At 52.0% G+C, this 14,963-nt stretch overlaps 2 protein-coding genes across 4 annotated transcripts in view; both read left to right on the top strand.

Annotated features, from left to right (window-relative positions):
- Positions 1–1,801, top strand: part of KIF17 (kinesin family member 17) — a 48,315-nt gene extending 46,514 nt beyond the window's left edge. For all 3 annotated transcript variants that reach the window (XM_074380193.1, XM_074380192.1, XM_074380194.1), the window contains exon 15: positions 1,071–1,801. In XM_074380193.1, coding sequence (XP_074236294.1) covers positions 1,071–1,249 — 179 coding nt within the window. In that variant the 3' untranslated portion in view covers positions 1,250–1,801. The remainder of the gene's footprint in view (positions 1–1,070) is intronic.
- Positions 1,802–4,166: 2,365 nt separating this feature from the next.
- Positions 4,167–14,767, top strand: DDOST (dolichyl-diphosphooligosaccharide--protein glycosyltransferase non-catalytic subunit). Its single transcript, XM_003934912.4, has 11 exons — positions 4,167–4,432; positions 4,640–4,750; positions 10,356–10,442; positions 10,746–10,849; positions 10,989–11,083; positions 11,792–11,885; positions 12,127–12,275; positions 13,052–13,199; positions 13,858–13,978; positions 14,103–14,209; positions 14,302–14,767. The coding sequence occupies exons 1-11, from the start codon at positions 4,279–4,281 to the stop codon at positions 14,449–14,451; spliced, it is 1,320 nt and encodes a 439-aa protein (XP_003934961.1). The 5' UTR covers positions 4,167–4,278; the 3' UTR covers positions 14,452–14,767.
- The last annotated feature ends 196 nt before the right edge of the window (positions 14,768–14,963 follow it).

Here is a 14,963-nt window from a genome sequence, read left to right as displayed (position 1 = left end):
ACTTCTCAGGATTAGGTGAGGCGAGGTGCGGAAACGCCCAGCCTGGGGCCTGGTGTTCAATACAGAGTCTCCTCTTTGCTCCACCCGTCTCCCCTGGCACTCAGCGCATGGCTCAGGGGCCTGGCTGGGGATGCCTGGGTTTAGGTCTCACTAGTTATGCCCCAGCTTCCTGGCAAGTCACACACCAGCATTGTGACTTCCTCCACATGAAGATTGACTTCACTTATCAAGGGCCATAAATGCAAAACATGCTTTTAAAAATTAAGCATCACTTCATTTTCTGTGCTTTTAAACTGAAAGCGAAGCCCACAGAGCTTCCAATAAAATAGCAATAAAAAGCAAATCTTGGCCAGGCAAGGTAGCTCGTGGCTATAATCCCAGCACTTTGACAGGCTAAGGTGAGTGGATCACTTGAGGCCAGGAGTTCAAGACCAGCCTGGCCAACATGGTGAAACCCTGTCTCTACTAAAAATACAAAATTAGCCAGGCTGTAGTGGCACATGCCTGTAGTCTCAGCTACTTGGGAGGCCAAGGAAGGAGAATTGCTTGAACCCAGGAGGCGGAGGTTGCAGTGACCTGAGACTGTGCCACTGCACTTCAGCCTGGATGACAGTGAGACTTGGTCTCAAAAAAAGAGTAAATTTTAGTTCTATATATTGAGGTTATTTAGGAGACAGAATGGGTAGAGTTGAGGAATGGGAGGGGTGGAAATAGGATTAACTGAGTGCCTGGCATTGTGCTCACGTAGCAGATGAGGAAACTGAGGCTCAGAGATGGAGCACCTTCTCTGAGGTGATAGGAAGCAGTGGAGCTGGGCTTTGAACCCAGGCTTGTCTGGCTTGAGATCAGGCTTTGGGAAGCCCCAACTCCCAGCCCAGCCCCTTTGGATGCTGACATAGTTGCTAGGTATCAGACCTCAGCCAGAGCAGCCTCGCAGAGCCTGGGGTCCCAGCTGCTGGGCAGGAGGGAGGGAGTGGGGCGGGCCAGGCTCCCCATCCTCCCCACTGGGGCATTTTCTCTCCATCCCTGCTCTCCTGACTTATCAGCACCTCTGCCTCTCTTCTCCACAGCATATCACAACTCGCCACCAGGCCTCGGCTGCCCACTTAGCAACAACCCTGCCATCCCCCCTACCCAGGCCCCTGAAATGCCCCAGCCCCGGCCCTTCCGCCTCGAGTCCCTCGACATCCCTTTCACCAAGGCCAAGCGTAAGAAAAGCAAAAACAACTTCGGCAGTGAGCCTCTGTGAGCACAGCTCCCGCCGTTGCCTGCCTTATAGGCTTCTAGAGACTGCCAGGCCCTCCCAGGGCAGCCCCAGCCAGGCCTCCCCACTACCCCCACACAGTGCTCTGGGGCCCGAGGGCTCCCTTAGCCCTGGGAAGACACATTGCCTTCCCTGTTCCCCAGAGAGCCCACCTGTGCCTGGGGCAGGAGCCCCTCAGAGGCTGGACTGCCCTCCTTAGAGAGGCCTCCACCACGTCAGTGTTTCTGTCTGCTCACCTGCCACTGAGCCCACCACCCATGCCCACCAGTGTCGGCCTTTGCCCCAAAGCCTCAGAACTGCTTCACGGCCTTCACCAGCCCTGATGGAGTGGTCAGCAACTGCCACGTGAAGGAAGCTCAATATCAGCTGGCAAGGAACTGTGCCTCTGTCTGACCGGCCCCACTTCCTGAGAACTGCCCCGTGGGGTGGCACAGGGGTCCCACAGCAGCTCTTCCTGCACTGCCCACCCCTGGCTGGACTGTGGCCCAGGGAAGGCAACTCCACATTAAACTGACCAATAAACTGCTTTTAAGACAAGCTGCCCTTTTCTGACCCTCTGACAGTGTCACTTGGGGCTCCTCCCTGCCATTGTGGCCTGGCTGCCCCAGGGAAGCTCTTTCTGGAACAAGGGTTCTTTGACTGGGACCTCCGGGGTTTCTGCAGCTCCCTACAATCGTGAGTATGTTCTTCTGGGAAGAGTGTCTGGATTTTCATTAGATTCTCGAAGGATCTGTGACCCAGGAAAGCAGACCCCTTGCTGTGGAAAATAGGGCCATGTCTCCCTGAGGCCAGAAAAGGGCCCAGGTTTTGACAGTCCTGGGGGCTGTGCTGGGACTGGGTGTCCTGATAGCCAGATGGAAAGCTCCTGGGTTGGGTTTGCCTGGGTGGAAAAAGGAAATGGCCTGTTATTAATATGGATTGCTGTAAAGAGGCATTGTGCATTGCGGCAGTTGATCTTAAAAATTCAGATATATAGCCAGAAATGAAACCAGGCCACCCTGTTTGTGCCCACATAGGGGACTACCTAGGACACAGCCCTCCCCTTGCCCACAGTATCCCAGGCCTGTCCTGTGGGTGGGGGGGCCCACTATCTAAGGGAAAAGGCTTGGCCTTTGGCACAGTCCTGGAACCTCATTTCACTCAGAGCCTCATCTGTGAAATGGGGATAACGCCCGCCTCATAGGGTTAATATGAAGATTAAATGAGATAGTACTTAAAGCACACTTTATAGGGTTAATGTGAAGATTAAATGAGATAGAATGTAAAGCTCCTGGGGCATAGCAGGTGCTCTGTGTTAGTCCTCTTCCTCCCTATGCCATATGCCTGGGCCAAGGAGCTCACACTCGTGAGAAGCTGGGGTGGAGGTACTTAGACAACCACGGAGATGTCCAGCCAGAGGCAGGGGGCAGTGCGTCCTGAGTCAGAGCAGGTGAGATCAGGACTTTAAAAAATTATTATTTTTTTGAGAGAGTCTCACTCTGTTGCCCAGGCTGGAGCGCAGCTGTTCAGAGGTTTAAGATGGGGATGTAAGGAGGGCGCTCCTGGTGGAGAACACTGCATCGCAAAAGGCAGGAGGTGTGGAACTCAGGGTGTTAAAGGTTGGGCCATTCCTGTTCCATGGAAGCCCTGAGCAAGGACTGCGAGAGGATGAGGCTGCTGAGATGAGCGTATGTGGAGACCTGAGAGCGAAGAGCCTTGGGGTGTCCCTGAGCTGTGACAGACTCTTAAAAAGCTTAACACCATTGGCTCTGAATTAGAGGCGGGTGGATGTGGTACTGTGTCTAGGGTGGCAGGGCTGGGCTTGGGAGCAGGAATTAGGGTGCAGGAGCCAGGGGCCGGAGGCTTAACTTGGGGTGGAGCTAATGGGAACGGAGAGCAAGTGGAGTCTGTTAAGAAGATGCATGGAGAGAGGTTTTCATTTTTGCCCCATTCTTGGGTTGGTGGACACGGGTCAGAACAGCTGCTACCTTCTCTCTCTACCATTGCTGTCACCACTGGCCTAAGGATTGTGGTTGGGACCCAGAGGACAGTGGAAGCCTTGGAGCTGCTTGTGGTAGTTTTTACTTAGAACCTTGGTGGGCAAAGGCAGCTCTGAGGTCACTGGGGTGGCTTCTCTATTAACCTAGAAGAGCTGGGAGCCCACGTTACTGGATGGATGTTCAGTCTGGCCCGGCGCTAAGTGCTTCAAAATCTGCTTTGTTCCTCCCAGAGATGAGATAATTAGATGGCTGTTCCTAAGGCGCCCAGATACGCAGCGGAGCGGGAGCTCGTCCTCAGCCCTATTTACAGCCAGGGAAACCGTCCTGGAGAGAAGTGCAATGCCCGAGTACCGGCTGGTGAGGGATGCAGCTTGGAAACGGAACCATCGCTAGGCCAGTCCACTGCCCATCCACGGTCTGCAGGGCGGGCCACCGAGCTGGGCGGGACAGGACAGGCCCGTCTGTGCCACGGCCCCTGGAGCCGCGAGCGGCAGGGACGAGGCTCCAGGTGCCCTGGCCCTCATCTTATTCTTCCAACCCCTCCTCCCTAGAGACGGTGGGGGTGAGGCCCCGTTCCTGGCCCCGAGCCTTCCCAGGCCCAGCGAAGCTCCCGCCAGCGAGATGGCGGCTCCACACCCTGTCCAGGACGCGACGGTCAAGCCTAGGGAAGACACGCCTCAGCGGGAAGCGGGCTCCGGACTACGAGAGGGAGGCCGGCCCGGGCGCCCCAAACGGCGCTCGGCCTCGTTGATTGGCCGAGGCTGCAGAGCTGTCTCTCTAGGATTGAGCCTTTTTTTAGGGAGGCGGGGCCTTGATCCACTCCCACCAATAGGGTTCAAGGAATCCGCCACCCACCAGCGCACTTCCGGCGGTGCTCTCCGCCCGTTACCGCCAAAGCCCCGGCTCTGGAGGCCCGGCTCCGGCGTGGGCCTATCACTTCCGGGTGGTGCTCCACGGCCACGAGCCGCGATTGGACTACCGTAGACGGGGTACTTCCGGTGTCCAGGTGCTGGGTTCTTTGGCAGGGGGAGGAAGATGGGGCCCAGCTCCGCGGCCCGGGTTTGGGCCCACCTTTGGCTGCTGCTGTTGTTGCTTGGCGCGGTTTGCGCTAGCGGACCACGCACCTTAGTGCTGCTGGATAACCTCAACCTGCGGGAGACTCATTCGCTTTTCTTCCGGAGCCTGAAGGGTGAGAGCGGGGTCCAAGGAGGCGGCGTGTGGTGGGCCTGGGGTTGGAACGGCATCGAGGGCATTGACCACTCTCCCTCCCACTCCCTTTCCTGGAGCAGGCCGCCCGGGTCTGGCCTGCCGCTTGGGGTGCGGGTCCGCGGTGTCTGCAGCAGGAGTTTCCCCTCGCATCCAGTCTTCCTCAACTACCTGTGTTTTTCTTGTCCAGACCGGGGCTTTGAGCTCACATTCAAGACCGCTGATGACCCCAGCCTGTCTCTCATTAAGTATGGGGAATTCCTCTATGACAATCTCATCATTTTCTCCCCCTCGGTAGAAGGTAAGGGCTCCATTTCGCCCCTAGCACTGGGATTCGAGACCCGGGACTGATGGGTTGCTTTCCTCTGGTTCTTGGCATGTCCTGGGTCACAGGATGGGTTGCCAGTCCTGGGCGCTGCTACCAGAGAGGAGGAAAATGTTAATTTCTGACCTGAGCCCAGGAGGGGACATCTTTCTAAAAGACACAGCTAAGGATTGTGGGGTTAAGTGTTGCTGTGTAGACCATGGAACCCAGGGCCCTGCTGCTCTACTGAGAAGGGAGTTTTACTCTGTAAAGGGCCTGAAAGAAAGATGGAAAGCTCTTGGGTTGGGTTTGCCTGGGTGGAAAAAGGAAATGGCTTGTTATTAATATGGATTGCTGTAAAGAGGCACTGTGCATTGCGGGAGTTGATCTTAAAAATTCAGATAGATTCATAGTCTCAGGCTGAAAAAAGAGGCTTAGCAGTTATCTACCACCCCATCCCTTCTTCCATTTGAGGCTGGATAGATACATCCAGCAGCCTAGCAGAGGGCTAGTTATTCAACAGAATGAATAGCTTGGCCAGATTATCCGTTTATACTTGAGTATTCCTGTTTTATGAGGCAATCCAATCCACCACTGGACAGTTCTGTTAAGAAGTTCTTATATTAAACAAATATTGTCTCTTGCTTTATTTTATTCTTATGCTCTCCAGCACCTTAGATAAAAAATCTAATGCTTGTCTGGCTTGGAGGCATAGCCTTCAAATAGTCATAGCTCGTTTGGTTGTTTCACCTCCAGACTGAACATCCCCAGCTTCTTTGGCCATTTCTCTTCGGCCATACTTTTTTGATGAGCATATTAGTCATTCTCTTCTTTATTTGCTTCAGTTTATCTTTTTCTCAAAAGACACAAGTTTTCCTTGTCTGGGTAAGACAGGACCGCCTTCCTCCCTTCAGTTGATGAAGCTTAGGAAGTTCCTCATTGGTGCCCTTTTTCTTTTCTTTTTTGAGACAGAGTCTCGTTCTGTTGCCCAGGTTGGAGTGCAGTGGCATGATCTCGGCTCACTGCAACCTCCGCCTCCTGGGTTCAAGCAGTTCTCTGCCTCAGCCTCCTGAGTGGCTGGGATTACAGGTGCTTGCCACCACGCCTGGCTATTTTTTTTTTTTGTATTTTCAGTAGAGACGAGGTTTCACCATTTTGCCCTGGCTGGTCTTGAACTCCTGACCTCATGATCCACCCACCTCAGCTTCCCAAAGTGTTGGGATTGTGGATTACAGGCATGAGCCACTGTGTCCAGCATTTTTTTTTTTTTCATGCAGTGTCTTGCTCTGTCCTCCAGGCCGAGTGCAGTGGTGCAATCATGGCTCACTGCAGCCTCGATCTCCCAGGCTCAAGTCCTCCCTCCTCAGCCTCCTGAATAACTGGGACTGAATAACTGGGATGTGGCTTCTTTGTTCTCCGTAGTTCACATGAGATTCGGTTTGCCAAATCCCTGAAGTATTTTCCTAGGCTTCTGTCACTTAACTGTGTTACTCCCAACTCCCTTGCAATATGTGCTTTTGGAATTGGCTTTTTGAAGGCAGGAGTAGTTAGGTAGATGTCACCCCAAATTGGTACAAGTTGAAAGCTTCAGATGACTGGGCAGGTGAATGGAGCCTTCAGTGCGGTAACTGGTGTTCGCCAAGTTTTTATTGTGTTTGAAACTTTGAAATAGGTACCATACAGTGGACTGGGTGAGATCTTAAGGACAGGGAGTCTGCCCTTTCTGTTTTTGAGGAAATAAAAATAAAGGCTTGAAATGAGGTACCAAACCCTGTGTCAGGGTGTAAGATGAAGTGGAGGCACTGTCGGCTTGTATAGGTTGGAAGGAAAGCAGCAGTGAATGAGACTGATCGGAAGAGGGCTGACACGGGATACTGTTGGTGTGAGAAACGGCAGAGAGGGTAAAACAGTGTTTCCCAAACTTTAGTCATTTGCACAGTCCTTCATGATTTTTACCATATTATATATCTCCTGTGCTAATAACTGCCTAATATTCATCTTCAAATTGACCTGACCCCCTCTCCCCCCACAAAAAAAAGGCCAGGTACAATAGCTTATCCCTGTAATCCCATCACTTTGGGAGGCCAAGGCAGAAGGATTGCTTGAGTCCAGGAGTTTGAGACCAGCCTGGGCAACATAGTGAAACCTCATCTCTACAAAAAGTGAACAAAATTAGACAGGCGTGGTGGCGCATGCCTGTAGTCCCAGCTTCTGGGGAAGCTGAGGTGGGAGGATTGTTGAGCCCTGGTGGTCAAGGCTGCAGTGAGCTGAGATCATGCCAACTGCACTCCAGCCTGGGCGGCACAGCAAGACCCTGTCTCAAAAAAGATAGAAAAGAAAAACTAAAAATGTCATTTTAAAAGGGAACCAATAGTGAACCCAGAATCACTACTGAAAATGGAAATCCAGTGTCATCACTCGATGTATGTAGAAGGTAACTATAAATAGAATAAAAACAACACCCTTAAGTTCTAGCCAGATACTGCTGCCTGCTGAAGGCTTTGAACCTGAGATTCCCTCTTGAAAAAGGAGATTAGCAAGCATTAGAAGTTCTAACATCTAGTATCAAACTAAGACATTCTCTTTGATGGAGAAAGCTTGAAAAATAGGGAAGGAAAGTAACTTTCTCTCTCTGAGATTCAAGGTTATTTAAAGCCTGGTTCCTGCATTACTGTTGCCACTTTTTCTGCTTCTGGTGGAGTGGGTTCCACACTTTGGAAGGTGCTGCTGCGAAAATCCTCTCAGGCATTCCTGGGGAAAGGCTGCAGGGTAGGGTTCACGGTGGGGTTTGGGGCATGCTCCCAGGGCCCTGCTTTGGTCCCGTGACTGCCGTCACCATCACCCTCTCAGGTGTGTGAGTGCTGGCCTGACTGCCCTCTCCATGCCCCAGTGACTTCCTTGCCCTCTCTGGCATCAGAAGGCTCCCAGGTCACTGGCAGTCATGGCTACAAGGGAATAAATTTTCAGCACATCTTCTGTACTTGGGAGAAACTAGATCCTTGTTGTAGATGGGGAAATAGGTTCAGAAGAGTGAAGGGATTTGCCTAGTTTTTTTTTTTTTTTGAGATGGAGTTTTGCTCTTGTTGCCCGGGGTGGAGTGCAGTGCGTGATCTCAGCTTACCGCAATCTCTCCTTCCCTGGTTCAAGCGATTCTCCTGCCTCAGCCTCCAAGTACCTGGGATTACAGGCATGTGCCTAATTTTTTTTTTTTTTTTTTTTTTTTTGTATTTTTATTAGAGACGGGGTTTCTCCATGTTGGTCAGGCTTGGTCTCAGTCTCCCGACCTCAGGTGATCTGCCCACCTCAGCCTCCCAAAGTGTTGGGATTACAGGCGTGAGCCACTGTACCTGGCGGGATTTGCCTAGTTTTAACCCCAGGTGGTCTCAATTTCAAAGCCCGTGTTCTGTCTACTCTATAAAAGTTTCAACAGGCGCACTCTTGACGTTTCAGCCTGGATAATTTTTTTACGGTGGTGAGGCTGTCCTGTGCACTGTAGCGTGTTCAGCGTGCCCCGGGCCTCAGCCCACTAATGCCTGTAGCCACTTCCCTGTTACTGTGACAGTGAAGAAATGTCTCCGGACATTGCTCTTAGGGGCGGAATGGCCCAAGATTGCAAACCACTGCACTGTGCTGTAGGCTGCTTTTGGAATGTCTAGGACTGCCTGGCCTCTCCGAAGGAGAGTGAAGAGATGGCTTTTTGAATGTAGTATGAGAGGTAGAGGTAGAAAAAACAGGAGTCTCTGAGTATGCCTGAAGGTCAGTTAAGGCACTTTTTATTTTCTGCTGAAGATTACCCCTCAAAAACAGAGCTCTTCTCATATTTAGATCTTTACAAAATCATTTGATGGACTCATTTCCACCTGCTGCTCGGGGTCTAATGACACACTTCTGTGTCCAGTCTCAGTAAATTGGCACATCCATCCTTCCACTTGTTCAGCCAGACTCCTCGGCGCTGTTCTAACGCCCCTGTAGAACCATCAGCAGGCCCTGCGGCTGCGCCATCAGAAGGCATGGAAGCCTGCCACTCCTCCCTCCGTTTCTGCTCCAAGGTTGGCTCAGCACTCTTCACTGCCTAGATTTTCACAGTGGCCTTCTCACCCATCACCACAGCCACTCTTGCCCTCAAACCCTAGTCTCTACCCCACCGCCAGGATCGTCCTTGAAAAATAGGAATGGGGGCCGGGCGCGGTGGCTCACGCCTATAATCCCAGCACTTTGGGAGGCCGAGGCGGGTGGATCACGAGGTCAAGAGATCGAGACCATCTTGGTTAACATGGTGAAACCCCGTCTCTACTAAAAATACAAAATATTAGCTGGGCATGGTGGCGCGTGCCTGTAATGGTGAGCCGAGATCACGCCATTGCACTCCAGCCTGGGTAACAAGAGCGAAACTCCATCTCAAAAAAAAAAAAAAAAAAAAAACCAAAAAGAAAAATAGGAATGAGATTCTGCCAGGATCCTGCTGGGAATCCCCTGGTGGCTCCTCACAGTAGAGTCTCGTGTGGGGTGCGGGGCCCAGTGCAGCCCGTGTCCTCACGTCACCCAGCCTTGCCTCCTGCTGCCCACTCCTTTCTCTCCAGCTAAGCTGCACTGGGCCCCTTGCTGGTGACCATGTCCACCCACCTCGGGGACTTTGCACCTGATGTTCGCTATGCTGGGAATCGTCTTACCCCACAGACTACCTGGCTCATGCTTACATCTCAGATGTCACTTGTCAGGTCTTCCCTGAACAACGTTGGCCTAAGAGCTCTGCTCCCACATTGTCCACTTTGTTTTTCTTCTCGGCTCACAGGAATTCCTTGTTTAATGAGTACATGGATTACTGAGACTCCCCTCATGACCTTAGGTTCAACATCAGAGTGCCTTTCGGGGAGACTCTGGAGCCTCAGTAGCCCCACCCAGTGCTAGTTTTAGAAGCTTATGGCAGTAGTCACGTGACCCAATTAATTGACCAAAAAAGGATAGGATCTCAGTTACAAATGTTACAAATTAATGAGCCCTTTTGGTGATCACTTTTTATAAAGCAGTGTACTGGGTGGCTCTGTTGTGGATGTCAGGATAGAATCTGTAGGATTCATAGGGGAAAAATTGACTCATGCCAGACCAGGGAGTACTGGTGTCGAGTGATGGCATCACCTGGAGATGCAGAAGTGCTCTTCCTCAAACCATTTAGACGGAGTGGAATTGACAGGCTCTGGAAACTGGCTCCAGTCATCAATGTCACTAGCATGAAAGGTGCAGGTGATGAGCCTGACCCAAGCTGTTTCATGAAATATGGGCAGTGCAACATGCCCAAATGCATATTTCCTGTGTGACTTGAAATACACACAGCTTGCTTGACCAGTGTTATTTGTAGATGTCTAACCGTTTCCTCCAAACCTCCAGAAGTTTCTAAGTCCAAGCCATCATTTTGAGTCTTCACGCTGGGAGGATGGCCCTTGCTGGGATGTGGTGTGGGAAGCCTCTCCCTTATTGTGGCCTCCAAAGGGTGCTTCTCTGCCAGTGCTCATGGCTGCTCTGCCCTTCCTGTCCCCTCCCTGCAAGTGTCAGAGGAGCAGAGAGAGGAGACCTCTGGGTCACTGTGTCTGGTGCCTGCTTTCAGATTTTGGAGGCAACATCAACGTGGAGACTATCAGTGCCTTTATTGACGGTGGAGGCAGTGTGCTGGTAGCTGCCAGCTCAGACATTGGTGAGTCTGACCTGGGAGGTTCTGGTGCTTTCTACTCTTCCAGAGAGTTGGAGAGATTTACAAATAGAAACTGTCAAATTAGCATTGACTGGGTGGGTCTTAGCTTGGGAGTCGGTGAGGGAACTGTTTTATCAGTTCAGATTCTGACTCATGGGGGCAGAATAGCATGCTGCTGTCCAGGGCTCCATTGGGGGCTGCTGGGCACTGGGGCTGACTGGCAGAGAGGGAGTCACAAGGAAGCCAGGACACTTGACCCAAGGCCCCCTGTAAGGGCTTAGCCAGGTGTCTTTTGGGTCTGTGCAGGTGACCCTCTTCGAGAGCTGGGCAGTGAGTGCGGGATCGAGTTTGACGAGGAGAAAACAGCTGTCATTGACCATCACAACTATGACATCTCAGACCTCGGCCAGGTAAGCAGGCTGTCACCTTCCAGGTTTCAGGCACATACGGCAAAGCTTGGCTTAGCCAAAAACCAAGAGGGAGTGAGGAGGTACTCCCTGGCTTGGGGATCTTTTCCTCACCACCCTGCTTTCTGCTTGCTCTTTGCAGCATACGCTCATCGTGGCTGACACCGAGAACCTGCTGAAGGCCCCAACCATCGTGGGGAAATCACCTCTAAATCCCATCCTCTTTCGAGGTGTTGGGTGCGTGAGTAGGGAAAGGCCAGCAGAAACCTGGGGGAAGAAGGGGTCCCTTAATTTTTTTGGGGGGAAATCAAGCCAGAATTGTCATTATTTGGGGGTATATAAATGAGATTTATGTATTATATTAAGCCAAGGCCGAGTGCAGTGACTCACTCCTGTAATCCCGGCACTTTGGGAGGCCTAGGCAGGAGGATCGCTTGACGCCAGGAGTTGGGAGACCAGCCTGGGCAACATAGTGAGACCTTCTCTCTTAAAAAAAAAAAGTTGGCCGGGCATGGTGGCTCACACCTGTAATCCCAGCACTTTGGGAGGCTGAGGTGGGCGATCACCTGAGGTCAGGAGTTCGAGACCAGCCTTGCCAATATGGTGAAACCCTGTCTCTACTAAAAATAAAAATTAGCTAGGCGTGCTGGTATGTGCCTGTAGTTTGAGCTACTCGGGAGGCCAAGGCAGGAGAACCGCTTGAACCCAGGAGGCAGAGGTTGCAGTGAGTCAAGATCGTGCCACTGCAGTCCAGCCTGGGGGACAGAGCGAGATCTTTCTCAAAAAAAAAAAAAAAGTCAAACTCCATTTTTATAGCAAGACAAGAGCTAAGTGGTTGGCAGTTAAGAAAAAAGGATTCATTCCTGGGAAGAACTGGCTTGGGGATCCCCTGTCCTTGGGCTCAGTTCCTGGGGCCAGTGCTGGGCTGCTTTTGTCCTGCTGCAGGATGGTGGCTGATCCTGATAACCCTTTGGTGTTGGACATCCTCACGGGCTCTTCCACCTCTTACTCCTTCTTCCCAGACAAGCCTATCACCCAGGTAAGGGCCTCACAGCCTTGAGGCTTCAAAATAAGAATGAAACAGAACAGCACATTTCGCTGAAGCAGAGGAAATGACTGGTTGGTGGGGTGTGGCATGGGCAGAAGCCCTGTGGTCTTGGGCTCCCCTTCAGGTAGGGCCAGGGTCGTTTTGGTCTGACCCACTGTCCTCTTGCTCAGGAGGCGCGGCAACTCTTCCCTGACTTGGAACCGCTTGGGTAACAGCCTCTTTCTGTTCCCAGTATCCGCATGCAGTGGGGAAGAACACCCTCCTCATCGCTGGGCTCCAAGCCAGGAACAATGCCCGAGTCATCTTCAGCGGCTCCCTCGACTTCTTCAGTGACACCTTCTTCAACTCAGCAGTGCAGAAGGCCACGCCCGGCTCCCAGAGGTAACTGCCGAGAGACTTAGGGGCTGGGGATCTAGGTGGTTCGGTCTGTGTATGGGGGGAGGACTTAGAAGCGGGAGGAGGAGACTTTTAGCTAAAAGTGTCAGAGGCTGAGTGTTTCAGGTGCTGTCAGATTATTTCAGGACTTTATTGCTATATTGCTGGTATTGACACTTCCAATTTTCTTTTTCCTTTTTTTTTTTTTTTGAGACAGAGTCTTGCTCTGTTGCCCAGGCTGGAGTGCAGTGACGTGATCTTTGGCTTACTGCAACCTCCGCCTCCTGGGTTCAGGTGATTCTGCCTCAGCCTCCCAAGTAGCTGGGATTACAGGTATCCACCATGCCTGGCTAATTTTTTTGTATTTTTTAATAGAGATGGGGTTTCATCATATGGGCCAGGCTGGTCTCAAACTCCTGACCTTGTGATCCGCCTGCCCCAGCCTCCCAAACTGCTGGGATTACAGGCATGAGCCACCACACCCAGCCGGCACTTCCAATTTTCTAAAGTAGTAGTGCCTTATCTTGAGGTCCCTAACCCCTGACCTCCACTGTTGCTTTTAGAAAATTGTTTGTTGTGCAAATCACACCCAGCGCAGCACCCCCCATATCTTTTCATTTGTTCATGTGTTTCCTTTAACCGTGGGTCCCTAGGTGCCCAAAGGCCTACAGGCAGAACTTCGCTAGGGCACTGTCATGGTGGACATTAGTGTCCTGCTCATCAGGCACCACTGGAAAGAAGGTGGCTCTGGTGCCCAGACTTCTCCTGTTTCCCTCCTGCAGGTATTCCCAGACAGGCAACTATGAGCTAGCTGTGGCCCTCTCCCGCTGGGTGTTCAAGGAGGAGGGTGTCCTCCGTGTGGGGCCTGTGTCCCATCATCGGGTGGGCGAGACAGCCCCACCCAATGCCTACACTGTCACTGACCTAGTGGTAAGAGGTGCTTGGGGTGTGAGGGCCCCAGGGTTCTGCCAAGCTGACTGAGCTCAGCTCAGTACTTATTGAATATTTCTGTGTTGGCGTAAAGGGCATAAAGAAAGATGAGTAAGTTAATGCCTACACCTAAGCAGGCCAGGCGAGACGCAGAGCCTGGTACGAAAACTGATGTCCTAATGGGAGCACTTCTGAAGAGGTGTATTTGCTATAGGGGGCAGCAGTGGGAGGGGCTTCACTGATTTAACTCTGCCCAGGAAGTTGGATTTACAAGAGAAACAACGTTTCAGTTAGGTCATTAGGATGAGTTTGTTAGGTGAGAGAAAGCGAATATGGAAGCATGAATGCTTGAAAGTGTCTGGCACACTCGCAAGTCAGGACGGTGGTTGGGTCCAGACTTCGATGGGCCATGAATACTGCGCGAAGGAATTTGGGCCTGCGAAGACGAGGCAGAGCTGCTGTGTCGGGGGCATTAACCTTGCTGAGGAGAAAGACTGGTTACCCATCAGGGCTGCGTGGCAGGGGCATCTGCAGGTCTTCTGAACTCCAGGGGGTTCCTGCCGTGCGCACTGGGTGGGAATTCAGTGCAGCTCTGCCTGCAGGTGGTGGCACGCCTCCAGTCACGGCCAGCCCTGGCTAACCTGGCCTTTTATCTCAGGAGTACAGCATCGTGATCCAGCAGCTCTCAAATGGCAAATGGGTCCCCTTTGACGGTGATGACATTCAGCTGGAATTCGTCCGCATCGATCCTTTTGTGAGGACCTTCCTGAAGAAGAAAGGTGAGTGCAGCTCCTCCACGAGGATGCTGCCGGAAACTGCCCCGGGCCTCGCCTGCTCTCCAGAGGCCCAACTGGGAAATACTCTGGGAAACCCTCCCGGTTATTCGTGTTGGTTCTTCCGCAGGGGGCAAATACAGCGTTCAGTTCAAGTTGCCTGATGTGTACGGTGTATTCCAGTTTAAAGTGGATTACAATCGGCTAGGCTATACACACCTGTACTCTTCCACTCAGGTAAGCACAGGTGACAGTCCCCGTTTCCAGCTAGCATGTGCCCTGCCCAGGCTCTGCAGCGGCCAGGGCCTGCCACCTCTGTCCTCCCGCAGGTATCCGTGCGGCCACTGCAGCACACACAGTACGAGCGCTTCATCCCCTCGGCCTACCCCTACTACGCCAGCGCCTTCTCCATGATGCTGGGGCTCTTCATCTTCAGCATTGTCTTCTTGCACATGAAGGAGAAGGAGAAATCCGACTGAGGGGCCAGAGGCCTGGGACTCCATACGGTGTGGGAACGGGGAGGGGGGTTGGTGGTTTTTGTTTTGCTTTGTTTAAAGCCATGGGAAAATGGCACAACTTTACCTCTGTGGGAGATGCGACACTCAGAGCCAAGGGGTGGGAGTCAGGATAATTTTTATGTAAGTTTTTCCACTTTGAATTGCTAAGTGGCATTTTTCATATGTGAAGTCACTCTCGTTTCTAAAATAAAGAGATGTTGCCCTCAAACTCACCTGACCCTTTCCCCTACAGTTGGGGATGGGGGTGCTGTTTGGTGATGACTGACTGGATACAAAATCCTAAGTGGCTTTGTGAAATTTTGCCCAAGACTGGACTGTCTTTAACTGTGAAATGACGGTGCTTCCTAAGGTCTCCTCAAAGGATACAAGCAAGCTGCTAGTAGACCGAGGGGTGGGACTCACTGAAATGGGAAATAATCTAGAAAGATAGAGCCGGGTAAGAGAAGGCTAGAACGGCTCGGTGGAAGAGAACC

The sequence above is a fragment of the Saimiri boliviensis genome, chromosome 11 (assembly GCF_048565385.1).
Source record: "Saimiri boliviensis isolate mSaiBol1 chromosome 11, mSaiBol1.pri, whole genome shotgun sequence".
NCBI lineage: Eukaryota > Metazoa > Chordata > Mammalia > Primates > Cebidae > Saimiri > Saimiri boliviensis.
Note: the sequence above shows the minus strand (reverse complement) of the source record. Positions and strands in the feature narration are given on the sequence as shown.